At 35.5% G+C, this 21,868-nt stretch overlaps 1 protein-coding gene across 1 annotated transcript in view; it reads right to left on the bottom strand.

The window, feature by feature from the left end:
* Positions 1-19,387: 19,387 nt before the first annotated feature.
* Positions 19,388-21,868, bottom strand: part of Pcdh11x (protocadherin 11 X-linked) — a 571,726-nt gene continuing 569,245 nt past the window's right edge. Inside the window, exon 7 of the mRNA XM_090325895.1 lies at positions 19,388-20,070. Within this exon, the coding sequence (XP_090182021.1) occupies positions 19,388-20,070 (683 nt within the window). The remainder of the gene's footprint in view (positions 20,071-21,868) is intronic.

The following is a 21,868-nucleotide window of genomic DNA, read 5'->3' as shown; positions in this document are numbered from 1 at the left end:
TCCTCACTTCTATTCCATTGTTCTTCAGGCCTGTTCTTGTGCCAATACCAAGCTGTTTTGATTATTATAGCTCTGTAATAGAGTCTGAAGTTTGGTATTGAAATTCCTCCGGCACTGTTCTTTCTGCTAAGAATTATTTTTGATATTTGGGGTCTTTTATTATTCCATATGAAATTTTGGATTGCCTCTTCTATTTCTTTAAAGAATGACATTGGGATTTTGATGGGTATTGCATTGAATTTGTAGTTAGCCCTTGGCGAGATTATCATTTTCACTATGTTTATTCTTCAAATCCAGGAGCATGGGACCTGTGGACCTAGAGTATAATTGAACACCTAGATATATAGTATCGCTCAACAACCATATATTGTAGATTCATGCATTATAAGAGTTGAAGGATAAACAGAGGACCAGAGATAGAAAAATAGTATGGGAGACAAGAGGGGAGGAAAAGAAAGAATAATGTAGGAGTATATGTTTATTATATTACTGAAGAAAATGTATAGTGTAAGGATAACTGACCTAAGGTGATAGACAGATAGGATATTTGAGTACAAAGTTTAGAAAAAATTAGATAAAACTTATGAAAATAAGAGGTGTAATAAGAATATATAGGGAAAAGAGGGAGGTAGATATAGGAGATTTCAATGATAAAAATTGAAAAAAGGAAAAAAAGAAACAAAAACAACAACAAAGAACATAAATAAAAACAAAAAACAGAAAAACAAAACAAAAAGAAAAAAATAAAAAAAGAAAAATGAAATGAAAAAAGAAAAAAAAAAGAGAAAGGTGCAGGGAGATTCCTCACTATTGTGAGTTCTTACCCAAGAAATACTGGGGTTGAAAAACAGGAGATTAAAAAGCAGGTGACTGTATCAACATAGATATTATTTTTATTCAGTTTGTACATAGCTGTCACTATGTTTCTAGGAACTACCACAGTGACAGAATGAATGCGGGAAAAGAAAGAGAGAAAAAAAAGAAAAGAAATATAACTTACAAAAAGTGTAGATAAAATGGCAAATGCAAAGGGGCAGAAGAAAAAAAAGCACAAAGAACAAAACAACAGCAACAACAAATTTTAAAAAAGAGTATTTTTCAGTTTATTTTGCGTGGGGGGGCAGGATAGGAAACTTCTTTGTCCACTAAGTTCGGGACCAAACATTTCAGAAAGTCTTTTTCACTTGTGATTTGGCTTTGCGGTTTTTCGGATTCGATTGCTTGATTGGGAAAATGAAGCTGAAAGTTTCGCAGGCGGATTTGTTTACCAGGCCGGTGGCCCGGTACAGGGGAAGGACTTCAGCAACGCTGTGGCCGGATTTCCGGCTAAGGTATCTCTGGGAAATCCTTTGCCAGTTAGAATGATGGCGCTGCCAGCACCACCTCTCAGGTTCCAATTGCTTTGGCCAGATCTTTGCCAGCAGTCAAGATGGCGCTGCTGTCAGCTGGTGGGGGAAGGGGCACCCTCCCAATGCTGTTCTGCGAGCAGAAGTGGAAACATCTCCTCGGGGGTACTCACAAATTGCTGGATTGTCTGGTTCTGTGAAGCTGGCAGGTCCGTGCATGGCTGGTGTTGGCTCTGGGCTTGTGCAGGCTCTGTGTGGCTCTTCCAAAATTAATTCTCAAAAAAACAACCATCTCTTTAAAAGATGGACCAAGCCATGTGAAAGGGTATCAATGTATGTTAATTAATGCACCTTCTATCTGGCAAATATCATGTTACCCTTTTATTAATTACAATAAAAAAATTTAAAAAACGATGGGCCAAAGACTTAAAGAGAGACTTCTCTGAAGAACCAATAAGAATGGCCTATAAATATATGAGGAAATGCTTGACATCTTGGTCATAAAGAAATGCAAATCAAAACATCTCTAAGATTCCACCTTACTCTAGTTAGAATTACCATGATTAGGAAATCAAGTAACAACAGTTGTTAGCAGGTATGTTGCTAGGAGCGATTGCTGCTACAATGTTCGTTGATTGTTTTGGAGAAGTATTGGGATGTGAGTTTCCTCATCCTCCACCTTGTTTTAATGGTCCTTCCTTTTCATATATGCTTGCTGCAGTATCCCTCTCTACTGTGAATTTCCTTATCGAATAGTAAAATATTGATCTTAAAAGGAAGATCAGATGATGGTCACAGAAGGGGAGAAATTTCTATCATTGTTTAGAAATACTAGGAAGATCCCCCAAAATTTCTTATTTTTACATCAAAAAGTACTTTTATTCTTTGTATTTGACTTGGAGATTTGAGATGCACAATATACTCTGTCTCCTTTTGAGTTAGACATGAATATAATTGCTTCATTTTACTACCATCTCTTACCAATTTTCAGTAAAGTGTCCTACCCATGGGCTGCAGATATAGGTAACTATGACATTAGGATATGGAAACTTTGGGGAAATGATTAATTAGGGAGAAAATACTAGACGAGCGATTAATGTCCTTCTAAAACATTCTCAATTCTCATTAAAAATATGGCAACCCTCACCTTTCACTATGTGAATGCACAGATAGCAGGAACAAGCCCTCACAAAGCACTGAAGATATTGCTGGTAAAGTAAGAATTTGGTATCATCTTTGAGGATTCAGAATGAATGAAAGGATTATGTGGGACACAGGGTTTTCACTGAAACACCAGATAGGAAATTCCTGAGCTGTGTTGAATACCATGTGAAGAAGATAGTTTGTAGGGAAATGAATCAAATTTAGACAAAAAGTAAGTTAATGATCAGGGGAAAATGGAAGAAATGGAAGAAACTAAACCCTCAATTTATCTCTGCCTACATGAGTTCTTTTTCTCTAAAAAATCAGTTTAAGCAGTTGTTCTGAGCTATTTCCTATACTTAGTTATGTACACTATAAATCAGGCTTCCACCTGCACTGTACATTTCCCAAAGCCAGTACTTCATTTCATTTCCATGAGACAGAATATTTTCTTTTATGGATACTTCTTGCTGAGTAAAGGCATGGAGCTGAGAATTTTTGGAATGAAAGTATTGACATGATGAGATATGAGCAAGTGCAGACAGGAGTATCATAATGGACTTGTACCTCCTGCAGTGACTTAACCGATACCTAAAAAAATTCTCTTTAGTAAAAAGTGATTAGAACATGATAAAAAGCCATGGTAGGGAGGTCTGGGAGTTTTGCCTAGTGGTTATTGCTTGCCTACCATGCAGGAAGACCCGGGTTTGATTTCTCGGTACCATATACATAGAAAAAAGCCAGAAGTGGTGCTGAGGCTCAAGTGACAGAGCTCTAACCTTGAGAAGGTCCAAAGACAGTGCTCAGGTCTTGAGCTCAAGGCCAGGAGTAGCCAAAAAAAAATGCTAAGGAAGGGAATAGGAACTAAGGATATTTTCAATGAACTGCTGTTACTAATTGGGAAACCTATTTTTTTCCTAGTGCATTCAAATTACGTTTCTGCTATGTCAGTACACCAAAATGGCCTTCATCTCATGCTGGCCCCTGGGACTATCAATTTCCAAAAATGTGAGCCAGATGTATTTATGTTCTTTCTTTTTTTTATTTCTTTTTTTTGTCTTTTTTATTGTAATTAGTAAAAGGGTTACATGATATTTGCCAGATAGAAGGTGCATTAAATCACATACATTGATACCCTTTCACATGTCTTGGTACCCATTTCCCTCCCCCCCACACCCCCCACCCGTCTTGGTTTTCCCCCCTTCCCTATCAAATTTCAAATATCCAAATACAAATAAATTCAATATATCAGATAACAAAGTTATGTTCTTTATGACTGATTGAATTTACAAAGTGCACTGCAGCCACCACCATGGATACAGACATTATTAGAAAAATCGTGCTTTCCAGACTATGTAGAGGTTAGGACAATTAAGCTTTTTTTTAAAAACATTTTACAGGAAAATGAGAAGTTAACAGACTGGGGAAAATTCCAGTTTTTATCCTGAAATAGATTATTGAAGCACTATAGAGGAGACATGGAAATTATATCATTATAAACAATATTACAAGGCACTAGGCTGGAAGTGTGGCTTAAGTAGTAGAATGACAGCCAAGTAATTAAAATGCCTGGATATCAAATCTGACTTTGAATACCAGGAAGTAAATTGAAAAAGCACATAAGCTCTTCTCTCACTATATGAAAAAAATGTCTTTTCTATAAAAGTACATTGTTTCGAAATTCCTGTGTTCGCATTAGTGGCTTAGCTCTTGTTAAGGAAAAGAGGATCTTCTTAGGATAAGAAAGAATTTGTAAAATGTAAAGTTTTATCTTAAACCATTTTTTTTGTCAAGATAGTGTTGGGACATTCCCCCAGACAATTCAAGAAATCGCAGAGGTGTGGATTTATTTTTAAAATACGCATGAACTGTTAAAAAAAAAAGAACAGATATTTTCCTTATCCAAACTCACTAATCTAGAGTAGATTGGCAATCTCATCTCAACCAGTCTGAAGACTTGTGCAACATCTCCGGACATAACATAAATGCAAATCAAATCAACTTTGAGATTCCACCTCACTCCTGTTAGAAAGACCAATATCAAGAAATCTTATAACGATGGGAGAAGATCTTCACTACCCATACAACACACAAAGGCCTCATATCTAAAATATATCAACAGCTAAAAAATTGAATCACTCCAAAACTAATCTTAGTTTCGGATGCCACTCAGTAAATGATTGGATCAAGGAGATGTGGTATTTATACACAATAGAATTCTATGCTGCCATCAGAAAGAATAGCATCGCTCCATTTGTAAGGAAATGGAAAGACTTGGAAAAAATCATTTTAAGTGAAGTAAGCCAGATTCAAAGGAACATAGGTTCAACTGTTTTCCTCATTTGTAATAGTACACAATTTGGACTCTCTTTGCAGATGATTACAATAGCGCAAAACCTAGACACATAAGGCCATATGGGATGATGCTAAATGAAAGGATCTCCAGGATAGGGAAACAAGAGCTATATAATGTGTGATTGTTGTTTGTAACGTACTATGTCATTTCTCATCTCTTTTGTTGTCCCTTGGTTAATTTCATATTGTTACAGTATCTTACCCTGTTATCTGGTATATTGTATATATGTTTGTTTATTTGAAATAGTAAGAGGAAGAGGAGAAAACAAGATGAGGGGAGGGGCAGGGACAGGGAAATGGGGACAAAAACTTGAGAAGTGGTATCAATCTGTGAGAAGTAATGAACCTTCTATTTGGTGAATATAACTATAACCCCTCTATTAATTACAATAAAAAATTCAAAAAATAGAAAGGTTACATTTCTATCTAATCAGGTGGCTCATGCCCGTAATTCTACCTATACAGCAGGCTGAGCTTTGAGGACCAGAGTTTATAGTCAGCTTGAGCAGGGCCTCTTACCTCCAATTAATCAACAAACTGTCAGAAATAGAGCTTGGCTCAAGTGCTAAAGAACTAAATTGAACAAAAAAAGCACAGGGACAATACCCAGACTCTGAATTTCCTTTGTAGATGAAGATTCTTTGTTTAGGCTGAGCAGAAATCAAATAAACATTACTCATAAAATCAATGAACTTGCACAGAAACAGTCAAAGCCTAGGATATCTTGTCTGAATCTTCCTTATCTCAGGATATTATGGTAAATAAAACAATGAAATTTCTCATTTTGACCTTTGTTGAATAAAGGGTTCTCATCTCAATTAACATACACTTTAGATAAAATATCTACCCTCAATGGGGGCCAGTGTGCTCATGTGCATAATCCTATCTGTTCAGAAAGATGTGGTTTAGGCCAGCCCATTCAATGGGGTTTGTAGTATGTCATCTCAACAGAAAAAAAGAAAATAGAGCTGGAATGTACCATACAAGCTATGGCAAGAAGTATAAATAGCAGAACAAATTCACATGGCACAGGCAAAAAGAGAGACAGACCTTATCTCTAAAATGGCTGGAGACATGGTTCAATCAGTGAAGTACCTACTTAAAAAAGCACAGTTCACATTTCAGTGCTTCCAAAAAGCCATTAACCAACTTATATCATTTCACCTTGTTTTATTTTCTTCATTCTCTTGTGACCCTGGGTAGTTCCAACATTCTTGTTTATTGTGTTTTTCCAACTGCATATCATTACATCACTAGCTCCTTAAAATCAGAAGCCCTGCCTACTTGCCATAATTTCATTTGAGTGTGAGTAACAGTCCTTGCAGATAATATATACTAATAAAATATTTATCAAATAAATGATTAACGACTACTGTCTTTCACGTATCCGTTTTCTTTTCTTGCCTTTACTTGCTCACTCTTAAATTATTTGCTTTTCTAACCCCATCCTTGGCTCTTTCTTTCCTCATTAGTAATGCTATAAGCACACTACTTCAGCATGACTTGGTAAGCAAGGTCAAGTTATTTGATAATGCTCATAAGCATGGTTTCAAATATATGAGAATAGTAGTCCTTGGCATGATACTATAATCTGATTTCCCCCCGCCCCATCACTTACGTGTTGAAGTGTTGAATTGCATATGTCAAGATAATGGTATTAAGAATTATGGTCATGGGTTTGAATTTGAATTTCAAGGTCAAGGCCCTGAGTTCAGATTTCAGCTCTGAAGAAAAAATAATTAAGTTCTTTAGAGTATGATATTTTTCCAGAAAATGAACAAATGATCTTGTCAAAGAAATTTTAATGAGCCCCTTTCATCTCTCTTGTTACAATACATACAGGGCACCATCTACAAGAAAAAGGTTGTTTTTTTTTTTTCTTGTCCCGGAGCTTGAACTCTGGACATGGGTGCTGTCACCGTGCTTCTTTCGCTGAAGCCACCTCCAGAACCTGAGCAGACAGTGATGCTGAGAAGTGCCGACCCACTGGCTACAAACAGGGCCAGAAAGAGCCTGACCAGGGCAAGAGCTGTAATCTGTCCGTGGCCTGGACGCACCACCTTCACAGAACCAGAAAACACAGGAATTTGTGTGTACCGCATTGGAGACATTTCTACTTCTGCTCTCGGAACAGCATTGGGAAGGAGGCCCCCCCACCAGCCGACAGCAAGATCCATCATTCTGCTGTCTTCAAAAGACACATCTTGCCCCCCAAAACAAACATTTTTTGAAAGTGAGAGGTTGGCATGAAATTTATCAAGCCCCCATAAACAGGCTGGAGTTGCCATCCTCATATCAGATAAAATAGACTTCAAACTAAAATGAGTGAGAAAAGACAATGAAGGTCATTACATACTAATAAAGGGATCCCTCCTCCAGGAGGACATAACCATCCTAAATATCTATACACCTAATCCTGGAGCACTGAACTATGTCAAGCAACGTTACTTTCACTAAAACCACACATAGACCAAAACACAGTGATTGCTGGTGACTTTAACACACCACTCTCACCTATGGACAGATCAACCAGGCAAAAACTCAACAGAGAAACCTCAGAATTGAACAACTGTTTACAACAACTAAATTTAACAGATATCTGCAGATTATTCCACCAGCAACATCAAAATACTTGTTTTTTTCAGCAGCACATGGAACATTTTCCAAACATTCCACATTTTAGGGCATAAGACAAACCTGTGCAGATTCAGAAACACTGAAATTATTCCTTGCATTCTCTCTGATTACAAGGGCATCAAATTGGAACTGAACACCAATCTCACCAATGAAAACCCTGTAACTGAAGGAGACTGAACAAAACATTGTTGAATCACCAATGGGTCATCGAGGAGATCAGAACAGAAATCCAACAGCTTATGAAATTTACCAAAAAAGAGAACACTAAATACCAGCTCCTTTGGGACACAGCAAAGGCAGTACTCAGAGGAAAATTTATAGCTCTGTGTGCTTACATTAACAAATTGGAAAAATTGCAAACAAACAATTTAATGTCACACCATAATATCTTGGAAAAAGAGCAACAAACCAACCCTAATCCCAGTAGAAGGAAGCAAATTATTAAAATCAAAGGATAAATAAATTAATATGAGTCCAAAAAATATAGAAAGTATCAACAAAACATGGAGTTGATTCTTTGAAAAAAGTAACAAAATTGACAGACCCTTAGCAAATCTTACCAAAAAAAGAACGGATGACACCCAAATAAACAAAATCACAAATGGGAATGGTAATATCACGACTGAAATGATCCAGAGCATCATATGGCAAAACTTTTCAAATCTTTTTGCCAACAAATTTGAGAATCTAGAAGAAACAGAGGAATTTCTAGACAATATCAACAAACCCACATGGAACCAAGAAGACCTAAGCCAACTAAACAGACCTATTTCAAGCACTGAAATAGAAAAATCAAGAAGAGTCCTCACATCCAAGAAAAGCCGAGGGCCAGACTGACTGTCAGCTAAATTCTAAAAGGTCTACAAACAGAGCTCACACCAATGCTCCTCGAGGTCTTCAAAGAAATTGAAAATGAAAGCTCTTTGCCAAACTCATTCTACAAAGCCACTAAACCCTCATCTCAAAACCAGACAGCGATTCATGAAAGAAAGAGAACTATACATCCATTTCTTTGATGAATATTGATGCAAAACTTCTCTATGACTCATCAAAAAATTATACCCTATGATCAAACAGGATTCATCACAGGGATGCAAAGCTGGTTCAACATATGCAAGTCAATTAATATAATACAACACATCAAGTGGAGCAAGGACAAGAATTATTGATTATCTCAATAGATGCAGAAAAGGCATTTGACAGGATCCAATACCCCTTTCTGCTAAAAGCTCTGGAGAAACTAGGAATCCATGGACAATTCCTCAGTATAATAAAAGCTGTGTATGACAAACCCACAGCTAGCATTATATTAATGGCAAAAAGATAAAGCCATTTCCTCTGAAATCAAGAATGAGACAAGGATGCCCAATTTCTGCACTCCTTTTTAACTTAATAATAGAACTAGGCAGAGCAATGAGGCAAGAAGAAAACATAAAGGAGATCCAAACAGGAAAAGAGAAAATGAAACATTCCATCTTTGCAGATGACATGATTCTGTATTTAAAGAACCCTGTACACTCCACTCCCAAGCTCCTGAGCTGATTCAAAACTTTGGGAAAGTAGCAGGGTATAAAATTAACCCTCAAAAATCAACCACCTTAGTGTATACTAACAATGAGAGGAGTGAGGCAACAATCAGGAAAGCAACTCCTTTTGCAATAGCTTTAAAGAAAATAAAGTACCTAGGAATTCACCTAACTAAGAAGGTAAAGGACCTTTATGATGAAAACTTTAAAACCCTGAAAAATAAAATTAAACAGAACTGAGGAAAAGGGAAAACCTCCCAAGGGCCTGCATTGGAAGAATTAACATCATGAAAATGGCCATCTTGCCCACGGCTATCTATAAATTCAGTGCAATACCTATTAATAACCCAATGTCATTCTCTAAAGACATGGAAGAGGCAGTCCAAAATTTCATGTGGAATAATAAAACACAAAACAATTCTCAGTAGAAAAAATATCCCAGGAGGAATTTCAATTCCAAACTTTAGACTCTATTACAGAGCTGTAGTAACCAAAACACTTTGGTAATGGCACAAAAACAGGACTGAGGATCAATGGAATAGAACTGAAGACACAGAAATCAACACAGACCTATGGAGTGAAGGAAAGAGAGCCTCTTCAACAAGTGGTGCTAGCAGAACTGACTAAGCACCTTCAGACAACTAAAGTTGGATCCTTCTTTGTCACCCTTCACCACGATTAACTCCAAATGGATCAAAGACCTGGAGATAAAAGCACACACTGAAAACTTTACAAGAAGGAATAGGAGATACATTAAGTCTCCTTGGCACATGTTGAAACTTTCTTAATACGGACCCAGAAACACAACAATTCAAAGAAATTCTGGATAAGTGGGACTACATTAAACTGCAGAGCTTCTGTATGGCAAAGGACATAACTAGCAAAATGAATAGAAAGCCTACAGAGTGGGAGAAGATCTTCACTAACCATACAACAGACAAAGGCCTCATATCTAAAATATATCAACAGTTAAAAAATTGAATCACTCCAAATCGAATCTCCAAAGAAACAGCCATTCCATTAAAAGATTGGCCAAAGATTTAAAGAGACAATTCTCTGAAGAAGAAATAAGAATGGACTATAGATACATGAAGAAATGCTCGACATCTCTTGTCATAAGGGAAATGTAATTCAAAACCACTCTGATTCCACCTCACTCCAGTTAGAATGGCCATGATCAAGAAATCTAATAACAGCACATGCTGGTGGGGATGGGGCCAGGGGGATCACTACTGCACTGTTGGTAGGAGTGTGAATTCGTTCAACCACTATTTAAAGCAGTATGGCAGTTCCAATAAAGACTAAACATAGAGCTCCCTATTAACCAGGAATTTCACTACTTGGCATTTACCAGTCTTCCCGAAACAAGGACCTAATAAATCTACTAGTGAAAATATGTTCATTGCAGCACTATTTACGTAACATAGCAAAGACATGGAACCATGGAACCAACCCAGATGCCCCTCAGTTGATGAGTGGATCAACCAGATGTAGTATTTAAACACAATGGAATTCTATGCTGCCTTCAGAAAGAACAATCTCACCCCATTTGTAAGGAAATGGAAAGACTTAGAAAAAATTATATTAAGTGAAGTAAGCCAGACTCAAAGGAACATAGACTCAAAGATTTTCCTCATCTGTCATAATCAGTAGAAACCTTGGGCTCTCCTAGAAGATATTTAATATAGAGCAAAACCTAGATACATAAGGGGTATAGGATGATGCTAAACAAAAGGAACTCCAGGATACAGAAGCAAAAGCCATAAAATGAGTGACTGTTGTCCTTAATATACCATGTTACCTCTCATCTCTTTTGCTGTCCGTTGGTTATCTCATATTGTTACCGCATTTTACCTTGTTATCTGATATATTGTATATATGTTTATCTGGTTATTTGAAGTAAAATAGGGAAGAAGGGAAAACAAGATGAGGGGAGGGGAAGGGGTGAGGGAAATGGGGACGAAAACATGAGAAAGGATATCAATTTGTGAAGTAATGCACCTTCTATCTGGTGAACATAATGTAATCCTTCTATTAATTGCAATAAAAATTTTATGACAAAAATGAAGAAAGAAAAAGGGTTGTTCTTCATGAAACACCAAATCTTCTGCCTTTAGAGGTATGAACAATACATTTTGTTGTTTGTAAATTATCCACTCTAAAGTGTTTTATAACAGATTCCCAATATTCTAATACAGAATTTGGTACCAAGAAATGAGATGCTACTATAACTTAAATACCCAAAAATGTGAATACAGCTTTAGTAGTCAATGGTTTGAGCCTGTAAGAGTGCATAGTAGAATAATTCTTTATCGCTGTCAGTAGACCTTAAATGATGACTCGGAAGAGAATTCAACATAAGGAAGCTTAGAGAAAGCTTGCAACTTCATAGACATGAAGTTTTCATAATTAAGACATTAGTAGAAATACAAACAGCAAATGTTCACAGCAGTATTAGATGTTAGTAGATGTAGGAACATTCTGATGCGATATAAAAGGAAATTGAAGACCATATTGTCAGAAATGGAAGTAAAGTTACTATTTGACATAAAGTTTTCTATATAATATAGATTTCCACAAAATCTAGAAAGAACTTGCATATTTTTTGTTGAGAAGTGAAGGGAAATCATTGAAAAGGATGAGATTGATCATAGTATATGTGTACATGTAGGAAAATGTCACAGTAAACTTACCTTTAAATAACACATTCTAGTAAAAACCTATAAATATAAGAAAAAAAGGATTTCTTCACCTGTGTGGTAGTATATACAGGTAAGTATAAAATGGTTGACTTTCTTTCATGTGAGTGGATTAGATATGACAGTTATTGTTCTTTCAATACTAAACATATTTGAAACATGTACTGAACAAACAGATATGACACATTTTAACTAATAGGCTTGGATGTTCCTCTTTGTAATTGACTAGTTCATTATTTTCGGCTTTTGGTAAAGTAGTACATGAGGAGAATATATAGTGGTGCAAAATTTCCTTCATCATGGGTCATCGGTTTGAGTTGAACACTCTTCCATGAACCCTCACCTGTTGCTGTACCCAACGAATCACAAAAGTGCAAAATGGTGACAGTGTGAAAGTGTATAATATTTCCTAGGGGCAAAGATATTTTAGCACACTCAAGATCCAACTAAGCCACAATGAAAGCATTGTTTCTTTTCCTTTTATGATTTGTTAACCTTTCTCAGTGTCATTCTTGGGTGAGAAATAAGCCAATATAGAAATTAAGTATTGCGAACATTTGGAGTTGGAGCTTTTTGGAGTTTTCGTCCCAAGATAACTTTGAATTGTAATCATCTCATCAGTCTTTCCAGTGAGTAAATTGGTAGGTGTGAGCTACTGGGACCAGTAGCTTTTTTTGTGTCCTGGTAACAGGCCTGAACTCAGGCCATAGCACTATCTGCTATTTCTTTCAAAACTGATGCTGTAACACTTGAGCCATACCTTCACTTTGGTTTTTTGGAATGGTTATCTAAAAACAGACGAACTAAGCTAAAACTCTTCAAACAACTAATAGTATATGGTTAGAAAACAACCTTATATGCCATGTGCCAGTGGCTCATGCCTGTAATTCTAGCTGCTCAAGAGGCTGAGATCTGAGGATCATGTTTCAAAGCCAGCCCAGGCGTGAAAGTCTGTTAGACTCTCATCTCCAATTAACCACCAAAAACATGGAAGTGGTACTGTGGCTCATCCCGGTACAGCAGTAGCTTTGAGGTGAAGATCCCAGGGACAGTGCCCAGGCCCCGAGTTCAAGCCCCATGACTGAAAGTAATAATTATAATAATAATATCCTTATAGATATGGACCACTTTTAGTTGAGGGAAATAAGAAACTAGTTTTCAAGTAAGTAGAGTTAAGTAAGGTTCTTAATTTTCTTGCCTTCATAGGAAAATTTACAGTGACATGCACTGGCACTTTTGCACTGAAAACACAGTAAAACCCTGGTGCCTGTGGCTTAAGACTGTAATCCTACATACTCAAGAGGCTGATATCTGATGATCAGAGTTTGAAATCAGCCTGAGTAGGAAAGACTCTTATTTCGAATTAACTACCATAAACGGTGGATGTGGAGCTGTAGCTAAAGTGGTAGAGAGCTAACCTTGAGAAAAAAATAGTTCAATCAGTGCCCAGGCCTAGAGTTCATGTCACAGGACTGGCACAATAAAATCACACTCAAGTATATTATCTACGAATTAATTGGTGTGAGTAATGAGTGCAGGGGGATGTTTTTACTATGGATAATTTGGCATATTTTGCTTTGTAAGTATAATTGTTCTTCCAGAAGCATTCTTAACTAAATTTTACAAACTTCATCTTGCAGATGGTGAAAAATTAGTTCCTTCTTCTTAGTGTATACTTAACAGCAAAATTGCATCACCACTGGATATACACTGAAAAGAGTAGTAATTTTATTTAGATAAAAAAATAAAAAATACAAAAGACACAAAGAATAGATCCAAGTCATGTGCCAGTTCCTCATGGCTGCCATTCATTGTAGTTCAAGGGTAGCTTAGTCAGGAAAGCTCATGAGACTACTATCTTCAGTTAACCATCAACAAAAAGAAAGTAGAGGTATGGCTCAAGTGTTAGAGGTCAGCCTTGAGTGAAAAATCTGAACGTTTCCTTGTCTGAGTTCATGCCCGTTACCAGCACACAAAAGGAAATATATTCACCTGGTGCCAGTATCTCACACCTATCATCTTACTCACTAGAGGCTGACATGAGATGATTAGAGTTCAATGTTTTCACAGATAAGAACTGAATTAAGCCAATATAAAAGTCAAATTGCATTTGTTTTCACTGAAGTATTCATCTTCACATACTTGAAAAAGCTGTATGGTTTATTAAAAAACTAGGAAAGGAAACAGAACTTATTCTTTGTTTCATGGATGCCTTTATAAAATTATTTTCTTTCCTGAAGTAAAATATCATCATACTATCAATTATTTTCCTACAATAGTGTAAATAGTTCTGAAAATGAACAAAATTTTTTTTTCGTAAACTGCTGATTCTTAGATTTCTCTGTGACTTACTCATTAAAATTTGTGCTTTTTCCCCAAGTGGCGACAGTCAGGATGAGAAATAACACAAATTAACAGACATATATATTACTTTGGAAACTCCAATAGTCTTTTGTTTTTCTTCTTTTACCAACTAACCATTCATGAAAATTAATACATTAGCAACATAATAATGGAAAATAGGTAAGAAAAGCAGAAAGATAAAAAGCACACATCCATACTAAAACAAATGGCAACTTTTTTGCATATTCATTGTTAATGCACAGGTAGGCAGGTGTCAATATACTGGTATCACCTTTTTGGGATTTTTTGGCTTTTGTTTCTATATCCTGGAGGTCCTTTTATTTAGCGGCATACCATATGGCCTTACATATCTAGGTTTTCTTCTATTGTAAATTTCTGCTATGAGAGCCCAAGGTTTCTACTGATTATGACAAATGAGGGAAACCATTGAACCTATGTTCTTTGAGTCTGGCTTACTTCACTTAATATGATTTTTTTCTAAGCCTTTCCATTTCCTTACAAATCAGTTGATGAGTGGATCAACAAGATGTGGTATTTATACACAATGGAATTCTATGTTGCTATCAGGAAGAATGACATTGCCCCATTTGTAAGGAAATTGGATCATCTTTATTAAGTCAAAGTGAATTTGAAAACATAGATTAAATTTTTTCCCACAAATAGTACTGACATTTCCTAGAAAGTGATTTTACCTGGCTCTCCTAAGAAGTGAAACTCCTAGGATTGTACAGAATAATCTTGGGTAGATTTTACATTAAAATAGCAGCAGATTTGGTCTACCATAAATCTATAAAATTATCTTGGAATATACAATATATGTTTTGGAAAACATTGAAATATTGCACAATAGCTTTGAAAATTGATGGAAATGATGTTTAATAAAAATTATTTTGAAGGGTATCGTCGAAGTTCATAAAGCAGTAGTGTAATTACTAGCAATATATGTAAATTTCAATTTATGTAAATTTTAAAACAACTTAAGGCAAACCCTTTGAAAATATTTTTGAAGGGGTGTAGTGCTGGATTTTAAACATTGGGTCTCTCATGCTAAGCAAGCACTCTGGTGCTGAGATTTAGTCTTTTAAATGGAAAAACACAATAAAATACACAGTTTTTTCATAAGTACTTTATTAATGTCTATATTAATGAGTAAGAAAACATGCAATACAGAATTTGAAGTAGAACAATTAATACACATTTGCCGCTGGACTACATACTGCCATGCAGGGCCAGACAATATCTAACCTTCTCACTTACTAGAACTGCCTTGGGATACTGTCTACTTTCAGAAGCTGTATGATGTCACAGAGGAGGATTCTTTCCAAAATACAAACAGAAACACTTATTTCATAAAATTTCAAATATTTTAAGCAGGGACAGAATAAATTTCACAAATTTTACTCCTAAAATTATCACATACAATCACTAAATAATTGCCTTCTCTTTTTTTTTCATTTGTGCACACACATTTTTTGGAGCAGCCTTTTTATCTGCATTCCAGCTGTTTTCAAACTTGTACCGCTTTAAAAAATTATATTCATGGAAAGCACATGGATGGTTCATGTAAGAAAGCTACTATGGATGACTACTTAAAGGCCTTTAGGTAACATCTAGTGTGGTAATTGGCACATAATATAAAAAGTTTCCTGTCCAAATATAGTTCAGCTTTTCCTGCTCCCATGATTTTCAGGCCATTTGTACAAGATGGAATTGCCAAAATAGTATCTGATGTCTGTTAATGAAGATTTTCCTAAACATATCACTAAAGTTGGTTTGCAAAAAAAAGTGAGAAGACAAGAAATAAATAACCATGATAGAAAATATAAATTGGAAGTGTGTAAATAAAATCCCACATCAGCATATTTTCATAAATGTATATAAGAAGATATATGAACATCCAGCCATAACATAAATAATAAAAATTAATTTTGAAATATGCCTGTGAGTAAAACCCACTTAATTTTCCCAACACTCAAAGGAATTTTTCACTTGTGTCATGTTTATATTGTACTGACTGCCCAATTTGTCATTTTTTTCTTTATCTTATTTAATGAAAGTGTGTGACACATACTAGTTTGGGAAGGCAGAGACTCTTCATAACTGTCACCGTTACAGAATAGTGCTAATCATTTAACGCTCATTTTTTCTAACCAAATTGACATAATTAAAAGGAGATGTTAAATTACTAAATGAGACTACACAAAATGTACTCTACATTGATTACATCGTTGGTATCATATGTAAAAGCTACTTTTCATACACTGACACTGTATTAGTTAAAACTGGAAGATAAAGTTCAAGAAATGAATGTGTTTGTGTTTAGCATATGAGATACACTCTGTGAATACATATGTGGTATATTGAATCTATGGCTAGAAAAATTAACAATCAATTTAATTGAATATGGCCATAAAACAGAAAAACCAGTCTGTGTGAGTAAAATATTATAATACCAAATAATTCTGTTTGAAGTTCTATTGTCAAACCAAATCAAAGCTTTCCTTGAGGGAAACATTTTTGATTATGGAAATTTAGACTTGGCACAATTCCAGAGCTATATACTTTGCATAACAGAAGGGCCACCTGTGAGCTTTGTCCATTTGTAGCTCTATACATCCATTGAAAGAATTTGAAATGTGATGAGAAGAGATCTCATCGAATTGAAAGCCATGGAAGTTACAGGCTTCCAAGGCTACACCTACTGGAAGCTTAGAAAGAGAATGCATAGGGGAGAAATACTGGGCTCATACCCCTTGCCTCTTTGGCTACATCTAGCCTGCTTCCATTCAATTCCTCTCTGGTATAAACACAGAAGAGGGTGCCCAGTCTTTAATATTCTAAACACAATCTAAATCTGATTATAAAAATCAGAGTTAAAAAGGGCGAAAAAGCATATTTGTTCATTCCCATATATCTAGGAAAGGTAGAAAAACTTACCAATTTTTAAGTATGAGGATTCAAGAGCCTTTCTAATAATTCAATAGTTCTCTCAGTCAGAAAAAGACTACCAAATATTGAGCTTTGGTTCCTATTCCAATTTCCATTCCCCCAAATTTTAATCATTCAGATTATGGACAAATTATTTAATAGTCAGCTTCCCTTTTTAATCTTCTTTTAAATTTATGTATGTGTAGACTTTTAATAAACTAAACGTGTGGATAGAAAACAATGTCAAAATAAGACAGAAAACAAATCTCACTCATATTATCTTTGCAGGGTGTTGTTGAGAGAAAAACATTCTAAAATCTACTGGAAGCGCTGATTTTGTCATTCTGGGTTTCTTTATCTTACCCAGCTTTAAATCTTCAATAATAATAACAATAGCAACCACACTATCAGTACACAGATAAGGTATTATTTTTCAATAGTTTTTAACATCATTAGTCCACCAGGATTCATGTGCATCTGGAAAACCAGAGTGCTGCTAATCCCTTGGGACACTAACAAACACAAAGGAGAAGTGAAGACAATTCATTTAATTTGAAATTTCACAAATTATACCATAGTTATTCAAAGTTAAGAAGTTATTTCACACACCAAATCAAACACAAGCTCAAGAGTTTCACAATGGGAACATTATATTCTCAAAACGCTGTGTAACCTGCCAGGCACAAGAAGAGAAGCTTTCTCAAAATTCAGTGGAAACCTTCACCAATGGAATTATACATTTACCACAGTTTATATTACAACATTTACACACAATTTAATCATAAATTATACATCTTCAGATTACACATTACAAAGTCTACATCTAGTTTAATCAATGAGAAATATTCACTCCCCATCCCCCACAAAACATCAATTAATTTTTGTTTTAGTGTTATAATGAAACTAGTCACTTTCTTGATTTTTTTTTCCTATGGAAGAAAACTAAATTGGTGGTGTTTTTCAAAATTCACGAAATGTGCACATAGAAGATAATGTCCAGTTAATCAGATCAAAACAGAAAATACAGAACAGAGAGTAAAAGGAAACTAATGTTTCCTAGGAATACTTCAGTATTCTTTGCTTAAGACATATTTTGTTTCATATGTGAGATTTTGTTGGTGTTATTTGTATTTGTTATAGGGGGTGGTATTCACCCCATGAAGCAGACATAAACCTTGTTTCTCCCTCTGCACATCTGGAAATTACCTACTATAATATACTTAGTATAGATTTATAATTTGCTTCTTAAAAAGTTCCTTCTTTCATCTTGCTTTTGGTGGTTTTCATCAGCAAACTGAGCTAGAGTGACAAAAATCCCTTAGTCATACATTTGGTGTAAGGGTAATCTACAATTTTATTTGTTCTTTTTATTAAGTATCTCTCAGTAATATCCTATTGAGCTGCCACATAGATGTTTAAATCTTTCCAGGCACTAAAATAGCAGTTTACAGTTTTTTGTAAATTAGTCGAGCATTGAATGCATCAACCTTCCTTTTGATTATTATATACAAATTCCAGAAGATGAATAGTGAAACTCAGGCTTACCATGACAGATACAATATTGTGTCCAATGTACTCTACACTACACTACAAAAGGTACTTATATTATATACATATATGCATTTTGAAGCAGGCCCTTTTGGGCAAACAATTGCCTACTATCGGCACAGATATTGCACTTCAGTGTCTCGAACTCTACTAAAGAGTAGAGAAATAGGTTTAGACTTCCATATGTACAGTTTATATATGTTCATTTAAGAAAATGTCTATAAAATTAATATCAATATGTTCTAGAAATAAAGGTAGAAAACATAAAAAAAGGATAGATACAGAATCTGCAATAGATATTTACAATCCCTATTGTGAATTTAAGAAGTAGGAAACATGAACACACAAAAACCCAAGCATTTAGCCAAAGCTGAACAAAAGGACCAAACCAAGTTGCAGTAATTATACTTCATAGTGTTATCTAAACAAGAGCTGAGAAAGGCTAAAGTAAACTTGTAAAATTAGAATTCTGCTAGCTTCCCACTTGCTACATAGTGAGTCTAAAAAATTAGAATGGAAAAAATCAGTAATATTGCACATGGTATTAAAAATAAAAACATGACAGTACATCAGAAATAGTATATACTACATATTAATATCTGTCATGAAAAGCCTTTCTGTACAGGGGTTATTAATTTTATAATCTTTTTAGTATACATTTTGTATTAAACAAATTGTAAATATATTTTTAAATTTTTGACTAAGGGTCTAGCTCTATACTTATTATCCTGGTATATGTTCATATTTACAGAAATATTTACGAACCTAACAATTTGGAATATTCACTGAAATTGGAACATAAACTTTTACTATGTACAAATGGCAAATAGCCATTTCAGCTTTATAAGGGGTGTTCTTCTATGATAGCGGAATCATCTCGAGCAGGTCTGGCCTGCTTACCTAAAGTGAAGGTGGTCAAGGGAATTACTTTAATTGAGTCATCACTTGTATGAAGTTTATCAGACATAGTGTAAAACTGAGCTCTTGCACTCCCTTGCCCTCCCTGATTGAGTGAAGGTTGTCCATCGGCCCCAGGACCTTGCACCCAACTTTGCTTTGAACCCATTGGTAGCTGTGCCTGGTTGCGATGGAGGTTAGCAGATTGTGGTAGAGGAGGGCTGTGGTGGATTGCAGCACACTGTGCAAGGGGTGGGCTGTAGCTGAGAGCTGAAGCCTGTGCTGGTGGTGAGCTGTGGCACAGTGCAGTAGCTTGTGCTAGAGGGGGACTGGGCTGGAGAGCAGAAGCCTGTATTGGTGGAGGGCTGTGGCACAGTGCAATCGTCTGTGTCACTGGAAGGTTGTGGCAGAGAGCAGTGGTCGGGGTCACTGGAGGGGTTCGGCGACGAAGTGTTGGCTGTGTCAGGGGTTGGCTGTGGGATACAGAAGAGGCCCGCATCTGTGATGGGCTGGAATGGGTCAGAGAAGCTGGCATCCAGCAGGCATCAGAGTGGCCCAAAATAAGACATTCTTGAGTGCAGTTGTCAGAGGCTTCTTCCACAGTTGGCTGAACTGTTATCTCTGCAGCTGTTGTGGTGGAAGAAACAAGAAATAAAATTTATATTCTAAATGCATATTTTATTACCTACTTCAAACAAATCATATTAATACAGGAAAAGTTAACACTCTGATTCAACACATCAGAGATAGCAAAAAGTTTCACAGCTGACTCGATTTATCTTGAAATAATTGTTTTAGGAAAAAATAGAAATGCATGGAAGGGCTTTCTTAAAAATATGTTTACTTTTGAAAAGGCAATGAAAAATAATGGAAAGGCTAGACAAAATCAAGGTGAAAATATTTATGAAACATTTTTGACAATGGATTTGTGTATGCATAACACAAGAAATTCTAATTATAAGCAAAAATGCAAAAATACAGTTAACACTGTGCAAAGGGTATGGACACTTCACTAGGGAAGATACAAGTATGTTCCATATTTATCACTGGAACATTACCCAAAATGAGAAAAGAAACACAGATATCCTATAGTTATTTGAAAGAAAACCGTAGCAATACTAATGGTTGACAAGTATTTGTCAATCCTCCAGGAGGATTAGAAGACAGCTGGTCAGTATTTACAGTTATAAATATACACTTGCCAAAAAAGTACCTCAATAATTCCAGTTCAGTATCTATTCACAAGTAATGTAAAACTCATGACAATATGAAAACCTGCATGCACAAGTTAAACAGCTTTATTAATAACCACTAAACACTGGAAACAACTGTGTCTTCCACTGTTAAAAGTAGTGTGTCACCAACGATGTTCACTGCAGCACTATTTACCATAGCAAAGATATGGAACCAACCCAGATGTCCCTCAGTTGATGAGTGGATCAAGATGTGGTATTTATATACAATGGAATTCTATGCTGGTGTCAGAAAAAATGATGTCACCCCATTTGTAAGGAAATGGAAAGACTTAGAAAAAAATCATATTAAGTGAAGTAAGCCAGACTCAAAGGAGCATAGGCCCAATAGTCTCCCTTATTTGTCATAATCAGTGGAAACCTTGGGCTCTCCTAGATGATATTTACAATAGAACAAAATCTAGAGACATAACGCCAAATAGTATGACTAAATGTAAGGACCTCCAGGATAAGGAAACAAAAGCTATATAATGAATGATTGTTATCCTTCATGTACTATGTTATCCCTCATCTCTTTTGCCATCCCTTGGTTATCTCATACTGCAATATTTCATCTTTTTATCAGATACATTTTATATATGCATAATTAGTTATTTGAAATTGGATAGGGAAGGGGGGAAATCAAGATGAGCAGGGGAAGGGGGGAGGGAAATGGGGACCATGTCATGAGAAAAGGTATCAATGTTTGTGAAGTTATGCACATTCTATTTGGTGAACATAATGTAACCCTTCTATTAATCACAACAAAAAATATTTAAAAAAATAAAACAAGTAGTGTGTCACACACTTATAATGAATTACTATTTAGCAATTGAAAGAAACACAGTAATGATCTCCAGAACAATATGATAGAATCACAAATTAATTTTAAATGAACAAAACCAGAAACAATGGTGTACATCATGTGCAGGTAATTTATATAACATTATAGGCCATTATAGGTTAGGAATGGAGGGTGTCTTGAACAACAGCAGATGAAAATTTTAGGGTGATATTATCCACTATCATATAATGATAATAAACACATATTACATTTTCAAAAAGTGATAGAACATGAGCAAATTTTATTGTATAGAAATATAAAACTAACAATGAATGTTTTCTGAATATTGAAAAAGCACACACATGTTTCAGCAATTCAGGGAAGTGAACTCAGGATCTCATTATTTCTA

The sequence above is a fragment of the Megascapheus bottae genome, chromosome X, assembly GCF_031878675.1.
Source record: "Megascapheus bottae isolate mThoBot1 chromosome X, mThoBot2.hap1, whole genome shotgun sequence".
NCBI lineage: Eukaryota > Metazoa > Chordata > Mammalia > Rodentia > Geomyidae > Megascapheus > Megascapheus bottae.
Note: the sequence above shows the minus strand (reverse complement) of the source record. Positions and strands in the feature narration are given on the sequence as shown.